The 26160-nt window shown below is 38.9% G+C and overlaps 1 protein-coding gene across 1 annotated transcript in view; it reads left to right on the top strand.

The window, feature by feature from the left end:
* Positions 1-26160, top strand: part of DDX10 (DEAD-box helicase 10) — a 172387-nt gene that overhangs the window by 118220 nt on the left and 28007 nt on the right. The window contains exon 16 of the mRNA XM_048935168.1: positions 633-689. Within this exon, the coding sequence (XP_048791125.1) occupies positions 633-689 (57 nt within the window). The remainder of the gene's footprint in view (positions 1-632; positions 690-26160) is intronic.

Genomic DNA, 26160 nt, shown 5'->3' with positions numbered 1-26160 from the left:
GCTGCTTTGGGATGTTAGAAATCTGGCTGGCAGCTTTGAATGAGTTTTATCATTGCTTTTTACTCATTTGCCTTTGGTGGAGGCAGCTTGATGTTATTATGGCTCCTGAATTGATGCAGTTACTAACAAAAATTCTTCAGTAACATTCAGTAACAAAAAGTAACATTTACTTAATAGTGGAGATAAGAAAGCTATTGAGAATATGTTATAGCTTTCAGTCTTCAGCAATTCTGAAGTAGGGAAAATTATTATTTTTGCTCGTTAAATAGATTGAGTTCCATGTTAAAACAGTGAGAAATTAGAAAACTTACCTTTTGGTGCAGTTTTTATCTGACCTGTTTTAGACAAGTACTAACTTCATCAAAATACTTAACTGTGTATTTCCTTCAAGAGTAGTGAGTTTCAGTGAATTTGAATCATTTTGATATCATTTAAGAGCAAGAATAAGAAATAATATCTCAAGCAGATCTTTTTGTATGTAATTTTTCATCAGTAATGTTTAGAATAGATTCCACCATTATAATCTGTGTGCACTAAAAATATCTCGGCGTTTCCAATAAAATCTTAAGTTACTAGAAAAAAAACAGGCTGGAAATTTTGTTTAAAACTGTGGATCTTCTTATTTGTTTTAGGAGAAAAGGCTGAAAGAGAAAGCAGCGAGGAGAGAAGCCAGGAACAAGAATGCACGGGTAAGGATTTGTGTTTGGTTATGATCAAGCTAATGCTTGTGCTTTTCAAACTGTTATTTGATTACTGCATTTATTTCTTTAATAAGCAATGATTTGGTCAATGACTCCTTACAGGCTTTTTCTCCTTGCTTATCTTTTGTCATTCACCTACTGCAATGTGGTTATAATGACATTATGAGAAGACACTGAGTGGGGTTAGGAAGTTTGTATGTGTGTGTATCTATTAATAACATGGAGGCTTTTTGAAATTGCAGTTTCTTTATTCTGTACGTCAAGTGAGCTGCCATTTCAGCTGCAGTGCTGATGCCATTTTTTTCCCTCTAAATACCTGAACATATTGATAGCCTGCTGCAGTACTGAAGGCAGTAAGGTTTTTGGTGAAATCACGTTTAGACTTGTTTCTGCTGAACCTCTTTCTTTAAGCTACAGGTGGTTACACTGAAGTTTATTCCTGCCTTTTGTTAGGCCCCAACCCTTTCCTATCCTTATTCATATACGTGTATTATTAATTTCCTCATGGCTCTTCTAGTTTTTCATGTTGCATGTTTTGTGATGAACTGAGATTTCATTTAGCTGGAAAGAATATGGGCTGAGGAATATACATGGTATTTCTCATACTGCATCTCCTGTTTCCTATGCTACATGTGTTCCTATTCATTCTTGGCAGTTAGCAGAGATCTTACTCCCTTGAGAAAGTGGATGATGTTCTGTGTTTTCCATGATGACCAGGTGTTGGGAGATAGGAGTATAGGAAGACACTTCATACTGTAGTTCTGAAGTAAGCGCAGTTTAGGATGGAAGGCCTAGTTATAGGATTAATTCTGCCTTCAGAGATGGCAAGCTGTGAGAGCCACTGATGTTGTGACCTCTCAGTGAAGCAGCAGAAGTTTTCTATGTGAAATTAACATGTGAACGTTTAGAGTGGCATAGTTTTAATGTATTGAGCAAGCGTGGTAGAAAAATTATGGAATGAATGATTAACAGACATCTGAATATAGTGAGAAAACACTGATCGGATCAGACTGTATCACACTTGTAAATGTTTGGCTGTGTGTTCATTTCACCTTTTCTTGAGGTATAAAAAATCCCCCTGTGTCATATTACTCAGCAGCTGGAGAAATAAGGCCATTCTTTTCAGAGGGCTGTGCTTACTGATGTACTTCCCCTGTCCAAATTCTTTGCCAGTCAAATGAATCTCTCCTTAATGATAGGAAATGAAGAGTGGTCTGTGTGTGCTCTGTGGGTGTGCACATGTGTACAGGATGGTTTAAATACAGATTGGATAAGATGAAAACATGTTTTGATGCACACTTTCCTCTCCTCTATGCAACCCTGGCATGCTGGATGCAGCCTGGCAGACTTGCTGTGAGAGTACCAGCAGTGTAAGCCTGTTGTTGCTTGGACTTCTTTTTACCTCTCAAGTGCTGAGCTTGCTCTGTGCAAGAGGAGGCAAAGCTCTGAAGCTTCACGTCATCCTCTGTGAAAACTGCTGGCCTTTTTGTTTTGTTCAGAGGCTACTTTTGCCAGAACTCTGTGCAATCGAATCCTGTCACTTTCTGTGGGACTCATTTGAAGGGAAGATGTTTCCATTGGGAGCAGCTGTGACAGCCTGGAGTTGGGCATCTCAGTTGTGGACGTACAGGGGAGCAGCAGGTGTTAGATAAAGGTGGCAGTTTCAGGCTACTGGGTGTCTGAGGAATTAATTAACAACACTCCCTGCTTTACAGGAGCTTACAGATGAAGCTACAGTAGCTGAAGCTCTCCATAGTCTGTGTAGGATATGACTCAAGCAGCTCCTATGAGACATCCAGAGGAAAAAAAAAAAAGGGAAATAGTAAAAGAGAGAAACTATTGAAACAGAAATGAGTTTAGCAAATGTATATTGCCTAAGTCAGGAGTTCAAAAACTTTCCCATTTTCACTATATGGCTTGTGGACCCACTTACTCTGCCAGACACAATTCTTTAACAATTAATAGCATTTTCTCAAAAGAGAAAGCAATATGGAGAACCAAAAAGCAGCGAAGGTATTTTTAGCTACATATTAATGCAGTTCAACAGCTGGAGAAAGGGATTAGATCAACAGCTCAGAACAGCCAGTCACATCAAAGCAGCTGGGGTCATAATCTTTTGTTCCACTTCTACCCACTTTATTTCTGTTTGCTTTAACTGCTTCTCTCATAAGATAAATTCTTTGGGTTATGGAGTCTTATTTATCATCTTTCAGTAGTATCCAGCCTACTGGGTCTGACCAAAACTCCTTTTTACGTTTCCACTCTAAACATTAACTAATAATTCATCAATTATGACTTTTGCTTCTCTTGTTTGGTGAGATTCCTGCCCTGTTGTCCTGCTGTTTCTTGTCCTGTTTTTATGACTGGGCATTTCTGGCTTTTTTTCTAGAATGAAATTGGAATCTATTTCTCCTGATGTCACAGGAGCCCACAGCAATTGCAGGGAACTTTTTACTCAGCCTTTGAGGCATGAGGGATAGGCTCTGCAAATGGGATTTAATAACCAAATTCTAGCATACTCTACTGAGTGTACTGGAACATGCAGTTAGGTGTGTAGTTACTGGCAGTGTTATTTGACTCCACCTTGGATAAATCCTCACACAATAAACTAAGTAAGAAGTGAGGGCTCTTAAAGGATGCTTTGGAGAAAGTATTTCTTGGAATTTATTACCATTAATTGAATTTGAGTGTAAAAGGATGTGAAATCAGACAAAAGAGCTCTCTTCTTTTATTAAAGAGAAACTGGAGTCTTAGGTTGGGTTTTTTCACTGTTGGTTAGGAGAATTTGATGAGAATTTGATGCAGCATTTCAAGACTGAAAAAAAGCAAGTGGTGCTGATAAAGTTGCTATCTTTGAGCCCTTCCACGAAGCAACATAATGTTTGCTGTGTTCTCTTGAAAGTGATCTGGATAAAATTTTGTAGTCACATTTTGATGTACAAGTAAATCAGAATGCAGAAGCAGAAACACGGATTGCTAGCCTCTGACCTGTGGCCTTGATGGCACAGTGTGTCTCTGAGCCACAGCAGCAAAGGACAGAAGTGAATCACTGGATGGCTTGTGTTAGACCTTAAAGATCACCCAGTTCCAACCCCATGCCATGGGCTGGTTGCCTCCCACCAGCTGAGAGTGGCCAGGGCTCCCTCCAACCTGGCCTTGAGCTCCACTGGGGATGGGGCACCCACTGCTCTCCGGCAGCCTGTGCTAGTGCCTCACCACCTTCTGAGTAAAGAATTTCTTCCTAACATGTAATCTGCATCTCCCTTCTTTTAGTTTAAAATTAATCCCCTATGAAGTGACAGAGCAGCTCCGTGTGGCTGGCACTCTTGGGCCCAGAAGTACCCTTCACTTCTAGGCTTCCCCTGACATTTAAAAGCTCTTTCTCTGCAAGCAGCTGTTGGCTGCATTGAAGCTAAACATGACTATAGTTCTCACTGAGTTTACTGTATTGCTGTTTGAATGCCTCAGAGTGCTATTGATATGTTAAGATAACTTCCTCACTTCATAATTATTGCTTTTAAGAAATATATTTTTGAAGGAAAGGCATTTTCCAGATGCAGCTGAATGCATCTGTGGGATGCAGGGCAGGGAGTAGATGGGGAGTCTCAGGATAATATGGTGTTTCCAGCTCCTTCACTGATGTTCTTTGTGATTGTCAGCCAGCAACACCCAACATGATGCAAAATATGATAACTAGCCCTCTCCCCCCCAAAAGAGGGCATTAGCATCTGCTAGAAAGAGCTAGGACAGCATCTGCTAGCTGTGCCAGGAGGTAAAGCTTAGTCATTACAGTTGAGTGAATCATTTTAGCCGTTGGCAATCTTGAAGAAGTTAAAAAAGGGAAAGCATTTGTGTACACGATGTTAAAGTAAAGCTACACAACTTAGCTGCCTTGCTCTATCTGTTGTCTTGAACTTATTAGCATCCGGTCACTCTGAGAGGAGTCTCCCCAAGCACTTGATGTTTTAAGAATTTACTCTGTGCATTGTGCAAACTGCTTATTTTGAGATTGTCACCTGACTGAAAAGCAACTGTCTAGAATGCCAGAAGCTGATTACCTCAAGATTTGTAAGGAAAATGTTGGCTGATTAAAACAGAGAGAAATACACCCAGAGCGTGCACTCCATACTGGGAGGGTTTTCCTCTTTCTGAACAGATTGAGGGGGTCAAATAATTGTAATACAGTTGAGGATGGGGATTGTTATTAGGCAGGAAAACTGGTGTCTTTTTAAGTATATAATAAGATCTAGGTACTCAGAGTTCAGAGACACTTTTTTATATGAATTATTTCTTTCTGAGTGACTTCAGGGCATTGAAGGATCAGCAGCAACATCAGAGTAATTATGCTTTAACTTTTCTCATGTCTTGTCTTTTTCCTCTGCTCTTCCTCCAACACGTTTTGCTACTCCCCCAAGAGTTAGTATTCATATATCAGATTTTATATATTTTATTAAATACATCTTCATGTATTTTTTGTAGTTCAAAATTTTCACGGAGTCACAATGGAGTTAGGAATCTTGGTTCTCAAGATTGAAGGGATGTGTGTGAGCGCATCTATAAAACACACCTGAGTGAGCAGGAGGCACATACTTGAAAGATAAAGCTATGACAAATTCAGACATGGATGTCTGTGTGTATCGCGTCACTGTGAGATGCAATCCTTAGTGCAGCATTCTGTTTTCTGCTCCTTATGCCATGCTCTGTTGAGATTTTACCCAGAAATGTACTGTAACACCCTGTTGTCTTTTCCTCCTGAGTATACTCCAAGGGATTCGTGATAAACTGGCTGAACGTAGCTCAAGAAATCTTTGTGCCAGGTAGCAAAGGGATAGAATTGGATCTCTTGAGAACCTGTTGTCAGTAACCCATTTGGAAAAATATAATCAAGATATGATGAAAATTCTGCATCCACTGTATATCGTTCCTGCAGCTACTGGAAATGACTTCTGTTAACTCTCAGCTGTGCTTTTGTCTTGATTTTCTTTTTCCTTGAAAATCTAGCCTGCAGCTACATTCTTCAGGTTGTAGACTCAGATTTGCTCTGGTTGTTTCAGTGTGGAAAGAGATGTATGGGAATTTGGTTCATGCTCCTTTTGAATAGTTTCCCAAATTCCTTTGATCGGTTTATTGGTATTGAGAAAGCCTTGTGGGACATCCTGCATCTCTGTGAGTCACTGGTTAATGGTACAGGTGCATTAATTGCCTCCCATGAACTGACTGTTCATTGCTTTAGCTCCCTGAGATTTCTGAAATTAGAGCAGGGTTTCTGGGTACAATGCTGTTGTGGTCTGGGGATCCAGTACTTGAAGGGAGCACATAAACAGGAGGGGGAACAGCTGTTTATGAGGGTGGATAGTGATAGGACAAGGGGGAATGGTTTTAAAATGAGACAGAGGAGATTAAGTTAGATACTAGGAGGAGGAAGTTCTTCACATGGAGGGTGGTGACACACTGGAACAGGTTGCCCAAGGAGGCTGTGGATGCCCCATCCCTGGAGGCATTCAAGGCCAGGCTGGATGTGGCTCTGGGCAGCCTGGTCTGGTGGTTGGTGACCCTGCACACAGCAGGGGGTTGAAACTCGATGATCACTGTGGTCCTTTTCAACCCAGTCCATTCTATGATTCTATATGATTCTACGTTAAGATACTGTGAACTTTATTTTACTCATAGAATAACTCAGGAGAGGATTATCATGTCCCAGCAGAGCTTCAGGACAGTCTGTGTCTTATCACTGCTGTTCAGTAGCTCCAGAGGACTTGGATGGTTCAGCTATAAAATCTTCCAGCATCACTTATGTGGAGAGTTTGCAACTGAAATGACCCTGAGAGTTAAATCCCTTTTAATAAGTCATTCTTAAAACAGTTTAATTAACCTCAGTGTTCCCTGTTAACTCTCATGTTCTTTTTGCATATCCAGGAAACTGTAAGTAGCTCTGCTTATTATAATTTTGTGTTTGTGTTGTTTTGAATTTTCTTGACAAGCTTTGTGAATTAGCAGAGCAATTTGAATATCAACATTTTATTTACTGGTTTAGTAATTCTAAACTTTCTTAAACAGAATCCCAATTTCAGGTTGAAGTTGTTAAAAAGAAATGACTAATTGATACTGAACTGTCTGTGCTCTGAGACATTTTAAAAATCACCATATTCTACAATGTTTAAGTTAGGATTTGAAAATGGCTATTGTATGCCTGTAAGAAAACTTTATCTGTGCTTTGTTTATTAAAAATAGCATGCTAATGATTCCAGTTAATATGGCACTTAAATTGCTTTAAGTAAAGCTGTAATAAGCCATGCTTTTTCTGCAATTAAAAATATCTATGATTAAATTAAAATTTCTGTGCTGTAGCTCTGAACATATAACAAGGAAGGATTCTTATGGATTGATTTGCCAATTCTGCACACTGCCATGAAGCTTTTCATTACAGCCATCAGCACATGGAGAATTTTAAATAGGTTCATAAGTGACCATTTATAATAATTGGACGTATCCATAGCAATTGAATTTAGTATGATATTCACAAAATGGTATGTAGTGACAGCCTGCTGCTCTGCACCCAGTTAACTGATGATTTAATGGTTACTGAAGAGATTTCCTCATAGTTTAGGGAAAAGCAAAGATTAGGGGGGTTGTGTCCTCTCATCCTTGAAGGTCTGCTGAAGTAAGGTAGATGCACAATGTACTAAAACAAACGTGTTTTCATTTCAGTGTCTGACATACCTGTACCCTGTGCTTTCTTTTGTGTTTGCTTTCTGATTTATGGTAAACAGAGGAAATGTTTTTTTCTTTAAGCTTCTTATTATTTGCTTATTTATTTAGAGTGGGGGTGGGGTTATGGTTCTGGAGATGAGTTTTGATGCCACATGTCAGTTTGAATTTGTGAGTACAAAGGAACAGGAGATGTGTCTCTTGGATCTGCAGTGATAGGGAATACAAAAGTTAGTGTCTTATTTCACTGTAAGTTACTTCCTTTAATATCCATAGTAATAAGTAATACCAAAGAAATTTCTCCAGTATTAAAGCTTTGAGTTTACACTGTTTAATTGATTATTCTTTGAGGAACTTGTTATTTCTGAATTTATCCATTTGTGTTTAATAGAATTGAAATAGGATCCTTGGAACTATCCTAGACTTATGTTGACTGCTGAGCTTCAGAATCTTCAACATGTTGAAGACTGAACATTTTTGTTTATTTCAGAACAACAATATTTTGGCATTGGAAAAAAAAATGAAGTGTAGCTCGGGCTATTGAAATTGCAGGATTGTGAATTGAAATAAATGTGTTCTAACACATATGCATTTCACTCTTTCTTTTGAATCCTGTGGGTTTTCTTCTGGTTTACTAGGATTGCACAGTTAAATTTAACTCTTGGTAGCTTTAGAATTAAAGAGAGGTTTGGCAGCATTCCATCTACGCTCTTGAATTAGGATCAGCAAATAACTGAGTAATTACTTGAGTCACTGTTTTGAGTTTTTTTCTGCTTTGCATAAAGGAAATATTTATCATTCCACTCCCTCTTCTTCCTTCCCTTCTTGGGCCCATGGATGTCAGGAGCAGGATTCCCCCGTCATCTTCTTCCCTGCATGAGGTAGTATGTTGGAGCACAGACAGAGTGATGAGAGCTCTATTCATTTTGTGCAGATGCCTTCCTGAGGCTAAAGATTGAATCCCAGCAGCTTAAGTGATATACATTTTTCCATTTGAATACACATTTCATAAATCTAGGCAATGTATTCTACTCAATAGGTGTCTAGAAAAACAGTAAAAATGTAAGAAATGAGACAAGAACTTGTGTATTGCAGAGTGCAAACACACAGATGAAGAGGCAAAAACATTCCCACCCAAGCTTCGTATTTCCATTTCATCACTGATTAGATTTTTCATGCTAACTGCACAGCACCATGTTCTGTAAACTTAAATTCGGGGAAGAAGAGTAGACTGGGACTTTCTGTATTTCTCTTCTGTATCTCTTTATTCCTCCCCTTTGATTAAAGAACTTTACAAGAAAATTGTGTAAGGTGCTGTGATCTCAGTTCATCAGTATGTAAGCCTTTAATTTTTCAGAATGCTGTCTTGCTAAGGTGACAAGTGTACAGTCTAAGAGAAACTAGCCACTAGGATGTCGTTTGGAATGTAAATTAATGCCATCTTCTCTTCTTGGCTTCCAAAATATATAGTTCAGTTTCATTCAGACTCATTAGACACATCCTCAGCAGTCTCAGCTTGAGCAGAACACAAATAGTCACTTTATTCCTGCCTTGATCTTTCCAAGGAATAAGAAGAAAGCACACCAGTTTGTGTCTGGTAACCAGTATTTGAATTCTCCCCTATAAGGCACAGATTTTAAGCTTTTCTAGCATCTGCTATATTCTGTGCATGTTTTCAGCAACAGATCAACTGGTTGCTATTCTTCTTTGTGTCTCTGCACCGTCCTTGATGCCTTAACCAGCATAGTACAGTCAAACAGCCAGGAACTGGTATTTTGGAGACCAAATTCTCTATGTCTACTCTCAGTTCAGAAGACATGGGTAACTCCGAACAGCTTAGGTCTAGTGATCTAAGGCTTGCAACAGCTTTCTCACCAAGCTTTTATTTGTGCAACTCTTTTGTATTTATAAGTCTTTTTCAGAGAGGAATGCCATCTAGTGAGAATATATTCTGTTGTGAACAGCACATGTATACATGTGCCTCAGTTGTGGCTCGATAAGTATTATGCAGATGGTTGAATTTCATAAATAAGCTGGATCAGAACTGTTCAGACCTTTATTTTGCATCTGGTATTAATCTGAGCCACTTCCCAGATTTCCCTATGTGTTTGAATATATATATTTTTTTAAAGCATAGGTTTTAAATGTTGGGATTCAGTTTTGCTGCTTATCCCAGGTATAAACTTCTTAAATATGAGTTAATTGGCTGATGAGCTGGGGCAATCAGATGTGTTTGGATTATGCTGACATCCTCATGCAGTAAGGAAGCATAATTTTAAATTAAGCAACCCTTCTTTCTCGGCATCACCCCTGTTTATATTCTCGGTTCGTGTTGCTTGCAGCATTGTACGTAGTCAGCTATAGCTACTCTCAGCAGTCGTAATTGCTACTAGTGATGAAAATTGATTCTTGCAATCAGAAAACCATTATCTGCATTCTGACTGATAAGACTGCAGTTGCCAGTGTTTTAAAATTCCTGTGATGACTGTTTTCAGAATACTCCAGGGTCGTGTAGTCACTGAGATTCCAGCTGCTTTATGCTGAATTTTACATGAGCGTTAAAAGAAAAGGAAAAAAGCTTGTAATGACTCTCTCAATATATTTTTTTCAGACCATTTTTAAAGATTTGTGTTTTGTCAGATTCTTCTTTTCTTAGAGATACTAAATCTGTGGTAGTGCAACATTCAGTGCTTTAAAACAGGGTGTAGTATTTGCTGTAGCTGTTTGTTCCTTTATCAGCTGCATTCATAAATCGTGCTGTTATTAAAAGGTAGTCTCCCCAAGGCAGTGATCACAGCCCCGAGCTGCCGGAGTTCAAAGGCATCTGGACAGTACTCTCAGACATAGGGGTTGACTTTAGGCTGGGCCCCTGCAGGGCTAGATGGTTCTTGTGGATCTCTGCCAACTTGGGTTATTCTTTTTCTGGAGATCATAGGAAGTCCCACACAGCCTTCTTTTTGGAGGAGTCCATTAGGACTCCTGATGTCTTTGTTGGTTGACTCCAGATCTCCTTTGCAGTTTCTTTTCCTTGTGGCAAATCATAATTTTAATCTTCTCTCTTTCCTCCATTTAATATTTCCTTTCTCTTGTTTTTTTTCCCCACTTTTTGATTTTTGTGTTTCCAGGACCCTTATCTTTTGCTGTTTCTTCATCTCTTTTCCTGTTTCAAAAGGAGGAGCTACATTCCATCTGCTGCTACCTCTGCTAGGTTACTTTCTGTGTTGTGGAAACTGGGAGCACAAACAAAGGAGGAGCGGCAGGAAGAAAGACAATAGTATCATCTGGGAGCAATCTTCATAAATGTGCTTAGTGTTTTTAGGGAAAGGGTGATGTTCATTCTATTTTTCTCCTTTCCTTTTTCTTTCTTTATGTAGCGTCTCGTACTTCAAGGAAATGCATTCTGGCTGCATTCCGTTGGGCTGAACCATTTGGTACTGTTGGGTTTTGCAGGGCCACCAGTCCTTTCTTCCAGGGAAAGCTGAAAGAGGCTGTGTCTCTCTTGCTCTTTGCACATATTTGTGTTCTGGCAAGAAACCTTTTGCTAAAAGAGCATCAGTGAGAGTTCAGAGCTAATCACTCTTAAACTAAGAAAAGCCAGAATGAAAGTTGGCAGTGCTTGTCCCTTTCTGTATAAATCCAGTGATGCAGATTATAAGAGATGATTCCATGATTCTTTTCCTCCTCATCCTTCGTGCTGAGTCACATCTTCAGCTCAGAGCTTGCTTAGTGTGTACTGACTGGAGACTGTGCATTTTTTTCAGGAGTTTAGTATTTTCATTTGCTCATAGTGAGATTGCCATCCATTAGATAAATGGATTAAAAACCTTGAGACAAACAGTATGTCCATATATATTACGAGCTGGACTGCTGCTAACAGCTAGCTTTCTTTCTAACATCTATTGAGTTCTTGATTTTTGCATACCCTTAGGAGACCCTGTTGAGTCAGCACAGCCATTTGACTTATTTCACAGAAGACTCAGGTTTTGTTCTTTACTAACGTTTCTGTGGGGAAGAGAGCTGGATCCAGGAAATGGGAGTTCTCCTTTGGATGGGCAGTTGTGATGCATAAATTATCTTTTATTAGATCTTTTATTTATCTATTACTATTTTTTCTTATTAGAACTGCTGGCATGGAGTTACATGACACATATTGGTTTTAGAAAGTTTCTGTGGCAGGTACAAATCCATGGAGACTCAGAAACTGTGCTGTGCTGATCCCCTGCAGCTCAGAATGGATGTTATAGAAACAGGTCCAGAAATGGTGCCTGAAATTCCCTAAGATCTGGAAATAGGTTTGTTTTGTGGTAACCACTTACACATGCAGTCATTGGTAGTGATTTCTGTTTCATAGGTCGCAGCCTGCCTTGCTGGCATTTGCCTGCAGTCTCATTTCCTCTTTTCTTCTCTTGTCAGATTTTCTCAATTACAATCTGAGAATTCAGCGGTATCCACAATCATCTGTGAGATTTTTGTTCTTGCATTGTTTGAGGCTGGGAGCAACAGCTGGGACTAGGACCTTGTCATTAGAGGGCTTTGTGCTGCTTCTGGTCTTCTCTTGTGCAGAACTTTCTAACCATTACTTGTGTGGCAGTTGATACTGAATGTAGGCAACGAATCCTTTAAACTGATGTGAGTTGAGCAGATGCCTTTCTGTCTGTGACATGAGAGGAGAACCAAGTCCCGTATCTTCAAAAATGGTTTGCTATGCTTTGGTAGCAACTGTGGTGGTGCACTGATACTGATCTTCAGCCTGTTTATGGAAAATACTTCCATATAGTTAGACCTGCCTTGTAGGCAGTTAGGCCAAGCAGACAGCTGCCACTGATTCGCCACTGAGGAGAAGATTCTCAGCGTAATGCCAAAAGAGCATTTTTAATCCTTCTAATTGCTACATGATTTTCTGTACATGGTTATGTGGATAGCAACATAGCAGTTTTATGAAGTACATCATAAATGTGTGATCTTCAGGTTACTGTTTATGAGGTACAGTATTTCAGTATATCAAAAATGACTTTTTCGAATGGACGTTCATAAACATGAATTGATTTCAAAATTCAATTCAGCAGCATGTAATTGGATTAGGCTTATATTATACAAGTACATTGCCATCTTCATTCATGTAGGACAATTTGACAAAGCCTTGCAGTTTTCAGCAAGAAGAATTGTGGGTGGACAAGGGAAGGTGTTTGCATAGTCACAGTCAACTTACATGTACATGATTTACATTAGCAGCTATTTGAGCTGAAAACTCAAGGATCTGTAGGCCTGATGTTAAATAGCAATCTCAAGCAGTCCATTTTATTTGATAATTCATGTGCTATCAAAGATGTCAAAAGTTATTAGCATTTTTTCATTTCCTTTTACCTGATACTTCAGCAGATCACATATCTGTGAGTGTAGTGCTTGCGTACTTGTGTTAAGAAGAAATTGTTTACTGTGATGGTGGTGAGACATTGGAACAGGTTGCCCAGAGAGACTGTGGATGCCCCCTCCCTGGAAGCATTCAAGGCCAGGCTGGTTGGGGCTGTGAGCAACCTGGTCTAGAGGGAGGTGTCCCTGAATATAGTAGGAAGAATTTTGAAACTAGATGGTCTTAAAGGTCCCTTCCAACCCAAACCATTCTGATTCTGTTTAAGAGTTGAACAAACAAATGTAGGAAGGTATCAGTGTTTTGTAGCTGCTTCAGTACTCCTGCTATTTCACCTAACCAGCACCCACGAGGCACTGAAGCTGGAAAGATGTAATATGCATTTGTGAGAATGTTCCTATTTCGTACCTTTTCTGTAAAAACACAGTGTAGTTGCCATCATAGACTAGGTCTGAACGGCCACTGCGTAGCATTAGGTGAACTGTTTTTGTGTTTTTGTGTTTTTGTGTTTTTGCTTTGTGCAGAGGTAAGCCCTTGAACTATCTTTCCTTTCTCACTCATACATCACCTTTATTCAGAAATGCTTTCTGTAGTTTGGCTGCATCAATTGGTTTGAGCAACAAAAGCTGTAAAAAAATAAAAAGCAGATTTAGACAACTTGCTGTCAGGTAGATGATGTAACAAGGGACAGCAGTCAAAATCTGTGACTTGGCAATTTCAGATTGGATTCAAGGAAAAGCTTGTTTACACAGAGAATAGTGCTGAACTCCACCAGGTTGCTCAGCGAAGCTGAACAGCTCTCCTAGAGATTTTCCAGGCTCAGATGTACCAAAACCTCAGCTGTCCTAATTCAGTAATGGTGGTGATTGGATCGATTTGCATGGGAAATGGGCCTAGGGATCTCAAGAGATCTCTTTCCACCTACCTTTTCATCTCTTGCCTGAATAACACGCTCAGTCATTTGGTTTCTTTCTGCAATATCTCTACTTCTAGAGTTAGACCTTGGTGTTTTCAGTCAGTAGGAGGTGAGCAGATAGCAGGCAGTAGCTAAATCTGGCACTGAAAAAATGACTGTGCCACCTGCTTGTTCCTGTAGAACTCATGTCTTAACACTACACTACTACATACATTATCTTCTTCCTTTAAATAGTTTTATTTTTCCCAGTTAAATTATGCGAAAGTTATGTAAAGGTCCCAGTTGACAGATGTAAAGCAAAGAAACAGCTAAAATTAGAAGAGGTAAAATCAGAAGCTGCTAAGCTGTCTGAGTGATCTTACCCGCAACAAATTTATGCTGAATTCCACCAGCTAGGTCCTCTCTGTTTATTGGGTCATACTGCAACTCAGACAGAGTTCAAGGATATCATGAAGAAAAGAGAAAGAAGGTGTGTTAGAAAACATGCTTCTTTTTAACTTCATTAACGTTTCTCCAAAGTCATCATGTCTCTAAAGCTGGTTGATATGGTCAAGGTGTTGGGGTTTGGTCCTTGGAGAAGGGAGGTGCACTCTTTGAGCCTTGAGGAAGAAAAATTATTTATGAACCTTGAAGCTTTTTCACTAACTTACCGTAAGCGTGCAAGTATATGATACAGTTGACTGCTAGAGAATGGACTTTTTACACCATATTCCTGCATCACAAAAAAGTCTTTTCTAGGAAATGTATTTTGGGGGAAATTCTGTCTGGTTTTCCCTTGCTGGTGACTGCATAATTCATTCATGCTGTGGAGAGGAAGGCTGGTTCCTGTGCTTAATTGATCTTTTAAGGATTTGCTACAGGGACAAAGGTCAGGAATAAGCTTGAGGTTGTCCTTGGCAGCATATTGGCTTTCTTGTGTGCATGTGTTCATTCACGGAAAGACTAGATAGCCATTGCTCTGCTCAGAGACATCTAATTTGATTGCTGTGGAATAAAAGCACTCTCATGGGTCGTCAGCGAGGAATCTTTGCAAATCCGTGCTCTAGTTGACTCTGAAGTGGCTTCTAGTATCTCTGTTATTATGATTAGTAGTGACACTATCATAAAACCATGTAGAAAATACCTAAATGTAGAAAAGACTGAGAAATTTATACAGATTGTATTGGTGACTATTGATCCACCAGCTAAAAGACAAGTTCTATTAATCAACTCTCCTTAAAAAGAAGTGACATAATTCCTTATTACAAGTACATAAAAATAAAATTCTCCAGGTGCTAAAGAACATCTCCTGTATTGTTTATTCTGGTAAGCATTTGAAAGACAATTCCCTGTATAATTAATTGGGCATGGTCTTCAAAAAGAACCTTTGGTTGAAAAAGTTCATGGTTTTACAGATTGCTAATTGCACTGGACTGTCAGACACAGAGTGAATTAAACTCCTGGAAGACTTCTTAGTGGAAACACAGATGAATATTAAAGAGATAATATAGTCTGCATACGTAAAAAAATGTTTTTCTTTATTTTCCTGTGTTGCTGAGAACACTCACAGTAGCATCAAAATACTTCAGGCCTCTGACTGACTAGAAGATGAGAAGATTGACAAGACATCGCTGCACCTGCTGTTACTGATAGTTAAAGGAATGTTAGTACAAACAAATCATTGTGTAATGCGCATCTCTGGTCTGCGTCAACAGGCAGCCATTGACTTAATGCACAGAGCTGCTGGTGATGGTCTGAGACCATTGTGGGGTTTGGCCTCTTCTCCTATTTCACTAGCAATAGGACTGGAGGGAATGACCTCAAGTTCTGCCAGTGGAGGTTCAGGTTGGATAACAGGAAAAATTTCTTCTCCGAAAGTGTGGTCAGGTGCTGAAATGGGCTGCCCAGGGAGGTGATGGAATCACCAAGCCTAGAGGTGTTCAGTAAACATTTAGATGTACTGAGGGACGTGGTTTAGTAGGGAAATATTGGTGGTAGGTGGATGGTTGGACTGTACGATCTTGGATGTCTTTTCCAACCTCGGTGATTCTGTCATTCTGTGTTCTTCCAGGCTTTCTTCATGATAAGATCTGTAAATGTAAGGATGGATTTCTGTAATAAAATATGTGGTTTCTGTTTATTTTTAATTTTTGATGTAAACGGGAGGTATGAGAACTATTCTGTTCAGATATGCTTTCTTACAGTGAGAACAAAGGTAATGGCTGACTCAGTGTTTGGTTATGGTCAGAATGTAATGGAGACTTTTCCAGACTGGAAGCTGTCTGCCAGCTCTGGAGCAAGTCTGTATGCCCCTATAGGATAATGTAATAGAATGAGTTGTCCCTGTGAGGGTTCAGGGAGGCTCTGAGAGCTCATGGCATAGGAAGAACAGAAGACACAGCTGTACCACTGGTATCAGTGGTACGTTCTGCATGCCTGTTGGGCTCCTACTAATTAACTGTTACAGACTGTGACAGTGATAGATTCGAGCCCCATTGCTGCTCTCTGTTGGTAGATTCTGCTTGGCAACTTTGAGAGAAAGGCCATGTGAGGTTTCTAGCCAGGATGGGTTGTTGTAAGTGGGTTTTAGTTCCTTCTTCATACCTGTTACAGTGAGTCATGCAGATCATGCTGCTACTTGCTATCCCATTTTAAGACTGCAGTTAAAATGTTAATCCTAAAAAATGACCTGTTCTCATAAACATTACATTTTTCTTTTGTATCCAAAATGCTTTCGTGGTCTCTTGGTTTCACATATTCTGTTTTCTGGCTGCAATCTGACCAGTAGGATGTGGGGAGGAAGAGCACACTGCTTTCTGACTGGGTCGTGGCTGCAGGAGTTTTCCTACTTGATGAAGCCTGGAAGTATTCCAAAGAAGTGAAATGTTTTGTAGTTGCATGTGATGTTTGAACAAAGATGATTTGGCCATGGTGAAAGTTAATTGTGTTGTAAACAGAGTTGTCCTGCAGTTTTATCCTTTTTTTAAAAATGTTTATCAGCATGACCTCAAAAAGGTGAAGATCTTTTCAGTGTGAAAGGTGTTTGATACCATATCCAGAATACAAACAGGTGAATGATTTCAAACACACAGCAGGAAATTGAAACTGTCAAGCTCAGCATTGTTTTTTTAGCTTGATCTGCTGTCACTCTCGATTTCGAGTGGGATTTGTATATTGTCCTTCTGATACTGATCTCTAAAATTACCTTTGGTAGTGAGATGCCCGGCATCTTTGAAGTTGTCTTTATGTAATACCATCCTTTGACAGTGTCTTCACTTTTAAGATTAGGGATCACAGGCTCTATCCTGGTGTGAAATAACATTAAAACAGTTTTAAATAATTGAGCTAGTTACTCTGATTTGTGTCTTATTATCAAACAACATCACACAGGATCTTTTCATTTACTTTTTTCCTGACTTTTAACAGCAGCTTGATTCACCCATAACCTTCACCTCTCACTGGAAATTCTTTCAGTCAGTGTTTGCATATCACTCTTTTAGATGGCTGTATAATGCTGAATGTGTCAGAAAAGGACATACTTGGTCTCTTTGCCCATCAGCCATTACAGCTACTTTTTTTTTTCTGGTTTTATAATAGTAAATGCATTGTAAGTGTATTTTTGAGCTAAGATACTGTCAACTGATAAACTGCAACACTAGTTGGTGGTAAACTATTTTCTGGACTGTACCACCAACACCCATCTCACTTGCTGGAGAAGCAGGGGATGTCCTGTATAATTCCAGTCATACTTAATAAACAGGCCTTCAAACAGTTTTTCCACTGTAAGGAACTGCTAAATGAAGCAAGTCTGCTTTTAGCATAATATAAAGTATTTCTAGAACACTTGATGCTGGCAAATGTCTCATTTGAAATAATGGTGCATGAGTCTTTGCAGATTGCATTTTTAAATTGTTTTATAGCTCTGAATTCTGGAATGTTATTTGTATGTGTCCCACCTAGATAGGCTAAAATACTTTACAATAATTTATCAACCTATTTAAGTACTGCAGACCTTTTGACTGTAGTACTGAGTGCTTCATGATCTGTTAATGCCCTTTTCCTCATGGCAGTCTGTGACGAAGATTTACTTCTGTTCCACTCCTATGGGTCAAAAACAGAGGAAGGTACTGCGTGTGTTCCTTGCACTTTGGTTGACTGGGCTGGAGCAGGGAGCTGAAACAGGTTTTCCAAATGCTTGCTTACTTGTCAGTCCTTTTTCTCTGCTATCTGGGAGGATTCTTTTTAGAAGAAAATGTAAGGAAGGAATTTAAAAAAAAAAAAAAAAAAAGCAACAAACCAAAACAAAGTATATGTTGTGATGATCATACAAGCATTTCATTTTATGTGTTACAAAGACTTGAGTGATGGTCAGTGACTGGCAGTGAAGTATTTTCTTTGGCAGTGTGAAACAGAAGGCTCAGACCTCAGCCATCAAGTGAGGCTGAGCATGGCAGCTCTATGGCTCACATGCTTACACACTGCATGGAGCTGGAGCACAGCAAGATGGTGCATTGCTTTTCCAGTTTTCTGTAGCAGCATGTAAAGCGTGGTAAGTGCCTAGCAGTAGGGCTATCAATGGAAATATCTGAGATTTCTTCTTTGTTCCAAGGATTCATTATTTAAAAAACATAGCAGTCTTATTTTCATAGTTCTATCTCGATGCTTTTAAAAGCCACTTGGCGTAGAGTTAGACTGATTAAGGTGTTGGTTCTTTGTGTGTGTCATCTCATTCAGACTTGATCATAGAATCATGGTTTGAGTTGAAGGTGAACATTAAAGGTCATCTGGTCCAAATCCCCTGCAATGAGCAGGGACACCTACAGCTTGATCCTACATTTCAAATTGGTTTTGATGGCTCACTGCCTTTTTTAAACCTAAAACCACTGTGCTGATTTGTGTTGTGGTGGAGAGAACTGGATGAAGTAGGAACAAACTTGGAATGCATTTTTAAATCCAGGAGGGACTGTAATGTGTTCAGTAATTGGTAATATGTCATTTATTCAGTGAGTGGTAGCAACACGTTCATTCTGGAGACCTCTTCAAAACGTAGGATGCATGGGAGCTCCATAATGCAAGATGTTGTTTGAATTTACCTGAAAAAGTAGAGAGGATTTCTAGAAGATCAGGAACAGTGCATTGCTGATAACACCATCTTGCCTTGGCAAGGCTGTCACTGGAAAAAAATGTTGATATATTAGGTAGAAAGTAATTAATGCAGTTCTTACCAAGGATGTTTCCCTGCTCAAGCAGTTAGAGTTGTATCAGAAAACTTCATTTGAAAGGATCATGATGAGATGTTCTCACTGGTTTTGCTTCTCTGGTCAGGTGTTCAAGTTAGAACTAAACAAAAAGCAAGTTGTTTGTATGCATTTTACATAGATTTAATATAATAATAGTACATAATAGTAAATTATGTTAATTTTGTTTGTGACATCTTTCTGCCCTCTCTGACAGCTGAAGATCAGCTGTACTGTGAGAATGCACCTCATGGCTACATTTCGTTCTTGAGCTCAGGGTTTAACCGGTCACCAAAATATTTATTTATGTATTTTCCTCTGGATCATTAGGATTAGAGATTTCTTTTTTGCCTTGCTCTGTGGTTAAAGGCAGAGTGTCCTTTCAGAATTTGAGTAAAAATTGAGCAGTTGGCTGCAATTGTGAGATACTGGATCCAGTGACCAAGATAGCCCTCTCCTATTCCTGCTTTACTTGTAGTTTTGGTGCTGTCTTAGATTTTGTGTTCAAGCAGTTTAATTGCAGTCAAAGTTGTTATTTTGAAATTAAAAAATGCTAAAGGAGCACACGGTTGTGTTGAGTGTTCTCTACTTTTGATCTCCAGAAGTGGTTACTGTCTTAAGGGGAATTCTCACTAGCTGAACTTACCCTAAGGGCAGTTGTTGTGGGAAGAGGTTCAGTGAATCAGATGATACTGAGGATAGCAAATGAAAAGGAATTGAAACATGTCAAGAGATAAAGTGTCATAGTATTGTCTAAGTTGAAATACATTGCAAACATCCATCAGTATAGTGGCATTTCTGACATGGTATTGCTTGCAAATATTGCAAATGTTGTAGCTCTAGATGTAATGCTCACTGCTTGGCTGGTATCAGAGTTGGAATAGAAAGCAGCCAGTTGTTTCAGTCATGTTTTTTGTATTCAGTAATCTCAATTACATGTCACCATACTGAGAGAAGATGTTTAATCTGTTACTTTTGCTATTATATATACAATGAGAAAAAAATTGATTAATCTCATTTCTGGGTTAGTTTTGCATGTTGGTAGGTGATTTCTTCTTGATATTGAGAACTTGAATGCTCAGAAGGGATTTTTTTCCCTTATTTATTGTGACTTTGCCTGTTTGAATACAGCTCCAATTGAAAACAAAGCAAAACAATCAGGTCTGCAAAACAGTGCTTTGTTGAAATACAGGGGAAAAAGTAATTGTAAAGCAAGTGGCTTGATGCAAATGTGGTTGGAGGTGCTGCTATAGCCTCCAGCCATCCAAATGTCCTGAATAATTTTTGAATAAATTAAAGTACTTCTTGCAGATGTCCTAATGGCAGCTACATTAATCATAACTACGCTGAAAGAGTTGCAAGCTGGCAATGGATTTTAATTTTTCTTCTAAATTTTTCTTCTTAAATGGAAAGTTTGTTGAAAAACCTGCTTGTAGCACAGTTCTTTGAATGTCTCAGCATTGTTCAGTTGCTCTTACATCACTGGTTCATATTGCTACCTCTTGGATGGGGCACAGTGGGCTCCCTGCAAGGGAGACTGGGACCCAACTCCTGAGCAGGCGCTTTGCTGATAACGTGGTGGCTGACAGAACATTCAGGTTTCTTAAGGAAAAAGCAAAATCTTTTGCCAGCAAAATCAATGCAGAAATATGTGTTTGGGATTTTTTAAAATCCCCTTGGTAATTGTGGTAGCTTGAGCTCTTGAATGGCTTTGTTTATTTTTCGATGTGATAGAGTAGAAGGACTTCTGAATCACTAGTGTAATTAGTGGATAATTAATAGTAAACTATTGAGAAAGCTTAAAAAGGTGGGAATGGAATAATGACCTTACTTTAAGCTAAATATTAGAGGGAAGAAACATGAAGAACAAAACCGAAAATTTTAGAGCTTTGGGGAAGAGCTGAGACTGTTTTTCCTGTGGCATTTTCAGTATCTTAGTAAGTCAAGTTGTTAAAATGTGGAAAATTGTGAAAGAAGATTGTAGTACAATTCAGCCACACATCTTGATCTGGGTTTGGGCTGTTTTCTCCCAACTGTCTCTGTCCTCTTCATCTTGTTTCTGCTGTCATTTCTACAGCCTGAAGTTAACTCTGCTGCTGCATTCTGATGCATTTGTAGAGACATCTGATTTTAAAATATTTTCTTTCATTTTTAGTACCAGGTGGGTTTTTTGTTTTTTTTGTTTTGTTTTGGTTTTGTTTTTTGCTTTTAAATCACAGTGTGTTTAGTATAGAAGTCTTAGATGCAGAATAGACATTTAGACAGCTGAAAGAAGCAAGACTCGGGTTTAATGTGCTTTCAGAGCCCAGCTAACGGTAGCAAAGCCTGTCTCGAGAATTCCAGATGAGTTCAGTAATTTGAATGTATTGTTTTACTCCCACCTCCCAGTAAGGAAACTGGAATGAAGAAAGTGACCTTGTGACTTTTGTAAATGAAGTGCATTTACTAGAAGCACATCATGTGTTAGATTGTACACTGACTTCTAGGAATACAGCTAATTGTTTTCTTTAAACAAGTCAGTGTAAATATTATGTGCATGAAAGTAGCGCCTTTATTTTATAGTACTGGCCTATGTGTTTAGGAAAAAAGGTGCTAATTTGAACAGCTTGTGACGAATCAATGAGAAATTTCTTTGATCTTAAAGATGCCCGCTAGTATTTGTTAAGTAACTGTGAATGGCTGCATATTCTGCTAATTAACATTTATAATTAGAACTTATTTTAAAAGCATATATCGATTGAGGTAATTTGCTAAGTACAGTTGAGCTTAGTGTTCATTTGGGCTTCATCCAAGCTAGGATTAAATGCATGGCACTATAAATTACAATGGATTTTAAAATTTTACAGGCAGAACAATTTTACACGAATAGGCAAAGAGCAAGTGTTCAGTTTTAGGCTGCTGCATGAGCTGGAGTGTGGTCAATGATCTGCATGCTAAAATGCAATTGCTTGGTCTTGAATAGTGTTTAGAAGCTTTGGTTGGAAATTTGAGCAGCTGTGTGTAATATCTGAGTGTTAATGTGCCAGCTTCAGCACTTAAAAATATCTGTGAGGCCCTGCCAGAAGCTCCTGCTCTAATGAGCTAACAGTATTTGCATGGATGTAATCAGGATTAGCTTCATCTACAAGAAACTGGACACAACTGTCTTATTTTGCAACCCATGGCTGCATTTTATGCTTTCACTTAGGGCAGATTAAACCAAATGCGCTTCCTCAACGCCAGTCCTAACTGGAAATTGGCTGCTTTCTGTTTCTTGTTGTGAATGTTAATTGCTAATGGAGAGATGTCAGTCCATTTAATTAAGAATGAGTTGGTAGATATTGAATTAATCTTCTGACGTAGAACTGCTGCTGATCATCTCCATAGGAGAGCCAGGCAGCAGCTGTGTGAAAAAAGTTCATCTATAGAATAAAGGTGAATGAATCAATTGTGAATTATTCTGCTCTGGATCACAGGGGATCCCATCCTACTGTGGTTCTGGCAACTTTCACTAAGGTAAAGCTCATGATGAAAAGATTATTTGTTTGTTGAGCATGATGTTTGCCTCTAGTTGGAAGTACTCCTGGAGAAATAAATATGCCTGATTTCAATGGCAGTGGATGATAGACTTATTTTTGTTTCCTACGTATAAATTCATTGACATAATCAGTCCTGCAGTCCTTCCAGTGTAGTCCATTGTATTTTCTTTTGTATATTTGTATTAAATAATGTAAGTTCATGACTGCAGGAAAGCATCTAATTGATGTTGCTGTGTAAATGTTCTCTAAATACCTGCTATATGACATAGTAAATCGCTGCTGTTATTAATGGACAAAATAGAAATGAACTGAAGTGAAAAGAATAATTCAACAGGTAATGAAAAACCATAAAGAAATCTAGAGAGTGTGTACCAGCATGAATTATTTTTGTTAAATGAACAAGTGAATCATTAATGACAATTTTGGAGAGCTGGGGAGACGTTTGTTAAACTACAAAAGCATGAAAGGTCTCAGTTGTATGTGCTGCTCATTTTTTGTTAGTCACTTATTCTTCTGGAAAACTGACCCAGTCTGTGTGCAGAGGAGGTGGGAACATCAGGCATCTGTTTGCTTGTGATGACTTTTGCCATCAGAGCAGCCCTGGCAGCCCATTTCTCAGTACTGGAGTAATGGCTGCTCATGCAGTGCTTCCAACACACACAAGTGAGGATAGGAACAGGAAAGCTTCAGGTTGAGGGAGAAGCAGTGGTGTGGTCCAGTTGTGGGAGCTGTTTGCAACCACTGTACAGAACAGGTGGGGGACCAGTGTGCTGCTTATGGGCCATGATTTTGAAACAGTGTGAGCCTCCCCTGGCTCTTTGCCTCCTTGCTTCTTGTTTTTCTTAGCAATTCCATCCTGTGTGATTCGCATCGAGCAATTGCTGTTTAAGAATTTGTTTGTACAACTGAGAAAAATAATGAGCATTTAGTCTGTCTCTTTTATAGAAAGATGGCTGCGGAGATTTCTTTTATTGATTCTCACTTTATATGTGAGAAATGTCAAAGATACAACTGCAATTTCAGATATTTTTGTTTTTCAGATATCCTTGTCAGAAGAATCAGGAAGTTGAGCAATAGTGTTTTATTTCCCTGAAAAACTGTCTGATCTGCTAAAACCTACATATATAGTACTAAATTCTTCACAACTTGTTTTGTAAATAAATCACATTACCAATAAAGCACAGGGATTTGAACACTGCATAACATTTCGAATGCACTTAAGTTCACAATTTGATTTAAAAAAAAAAAAAAGAAAAAAGTCAACATACTCCATTTTGGAAGGGTTCCAGAATCAACTGCTTTCAGTATTCCATATGAATGTGCCATGATGAGTCTCTTTTTAAAATTTTTTTTCCTTGTCTCAAAAATGCCAATTTTGGCTATCTGTAGCATGATTGTGTCTTTAGACCATTTGTTTAATTCTTTCACCTTTTGAAGAAATCACAGGTTGAGGCCTTTCAATACTTGAAACCTCTTCCGCCTTACTAGAGGTTATGCAATACATTGCTTCTTGCCATTCTACCTATATTGGAAAGTAGACAAAATTCGTAAATAACGTCTCTGCAAGTTGTGCACTTTGGAAAATCTCCATTTCAGTTTTGTCTTTATTCTGCTTCAGTTTAATGAGCCACGTTTGTTCCAATTCAGAGATGTCTGTGGTGCAGCAGCACGAACATTTTGGTGCAGTAGTTCCTGTACATCTTGCAGTCAGTGGCTTTATTTAGCATGCAAGAGGTTTACTGTCGCTCACTTCTCATTCTCAAAAGCAATGGAGTATAATTTGGTGTTCTTCAACAAAAAGAGGATGACTGCTCTGTGCTTTACAGAAGCCCTATCAAAACAAAAGGTCACGAGGGATAACAGAGTCAAATTTGAGAAACCAATTGTCCAGAATTCTCTCCAGAAAAAATTCTGGAATGAAATTCTAGGATTTCAGATTTGCAAAGTGAAATTAATGTAATGGAATGCCTCCATTAAAATGAATTTAGCACATTAGTAACAAAGCAGAAACAAAGCTAGAAGGAAAATAGGTTTTCAGTGTTTGATTTTATTCTGATACTAATTATTTAGTGTTAATTGTCATGTTATCCTCACACATCTTTAAAGCATTTTACATCCTCTTATTTGTGCCCTTCACTTCCAAACACCATTTCATCAGCATGGAGACATTTGGTTGTCATTGTCATAAGAATGGAATAGTGAAGAAATACTATGAAAAGACTTGTCTTACAGCTTATTTTCTGTGCAAAATCTAAACTTCTCTGAAACTTTTAATAAGTGCTGTATATTTTGTTTGTCTCTGACTCTGTGATCTTTGTGAGATGCTTCTTTGAGCACATGAAAGTGTTGGGAATTCTTTGCACCAATATGTGACTGTACACAGCCTCTGCTTTCCAGCCAGTCTGAAAAAAAACAAAGAGAAAATACACATGAAAAATCAGAATTTTCTGGTGGTAGAGATTACTTTGGAGATAAAGAAAAGACAAGTTAAAGCACAGTTTGAAGATAATAGTACTGAAACATTAGTAGATGATGTATTCTAGCTGTCTGATTTCCAGGAAATGGAGTAAAGTTGCTCAGATAAATCAGAACTTGTTGGTTTCTTTGCCTGAATACCAACTAGTTCTCTCTCCAGCAGGAAAATAGCTTTCTGGTCTTTTAATAAAGGTGTTTTTCCAGAAGAGCTGCTTTCGGCTTCTGTTTAACATTGGTTAGCCAGTAAGTCTGTTTGTGCGTGTGATCGGGGTCAAAGAGAAGGTTTTAGGATTTGTAAGTATAAATAGGCTGATGAGGAGGAATTTTAGTTTGGACTGTGTTGGAGAGGTGTTCATCCAGATAAAAAACTGAACGCTGTAATGCTAGGCTCTGTTAATGACAACTGTTTGACAAATATAGAGGGAATAGCCTTTGAAGAAAATGATTCTTCAAGAAACACTGTGGAGAAAAGTGTAATGTTAAAAACTCTTCTCTTGCATCACAGGTCTTAGTTTATGGTCCTGGTAGATATTTAGAATCTCAAACTGCTGGGCTTCCTTTGTTGTTTAAGAGATACTGTTTTTAGGTAATCATAGAATGCTTTGGGTTGAAAGGATCTTAAAAGCCCACCCAGTACCAACCCCTGCCACGGACTCATTGCCACCCCATAATGAGGCTGCCCAATCCAACCTGGCCTTGACCACCTCCAGGGATGGAGCACCCACAGCTCTGGGCAGCTGTGCCAGTGCCTCACCACCCTCTGAGTAAAGAATTTTCTCCAGACATCTAACCTAAATTTACCCTCTTTTAGTTTAAAACCATTCCCCCTTGTATGGTCACTGTCAGACTGTAAAAAATCCATCTTCCTCCAGCTTATAAGCTCCCTTTAAGTACTTGAAGACTGCAGTGAGGTGGAGAGCCATCTCTTCTCCAGGCTGAACAAGCCCAGCTCCCTCAACCTTTCTTCATAAGAAGTGTTTATCTTCATGGTCCTCTTCTGAACCTCCTCCACCAGCTCCATGTCCTCCTTCTGCTGGGGCCCCCAGGTCTGGGTGCTGTACTGCAAACTGGGAGGGCAGTGCAGAAGGGTACAGTATCTAATCTCATTTCTTGCTTGAAACTCACTTGAAATAGTTTATTTCAAGTATTGCAGCTGATAAACTTGCCTCACTTTCTTACAGTTTGAATGCTCCTTTGTGCCCAGAAGGCTGAGATCCTATGTGAACATATTTGCCTGTCCAGTGAAGGTTACAGACAT

The sequence above is a fragment of the Lagopus muta genome, chromosome 1 (assembly GCF_023343835.1).
Source record: "Lagopus muta isolate bLagMut1 chromosome 1, bLagMut1 primary, whole genome shotgun sequence".
Taxonomy (NCBI): Eukaryota; Metazoa; Chordata; class Aves; order Galliformes; family Phasianidae; genus Lagopus; species Lagopus muta.
The sequence above is the reverse complement of the archived record's forward strand: the minus strand, read 5'-3'. Positions and strand labels throughout refer to the sequence as shown.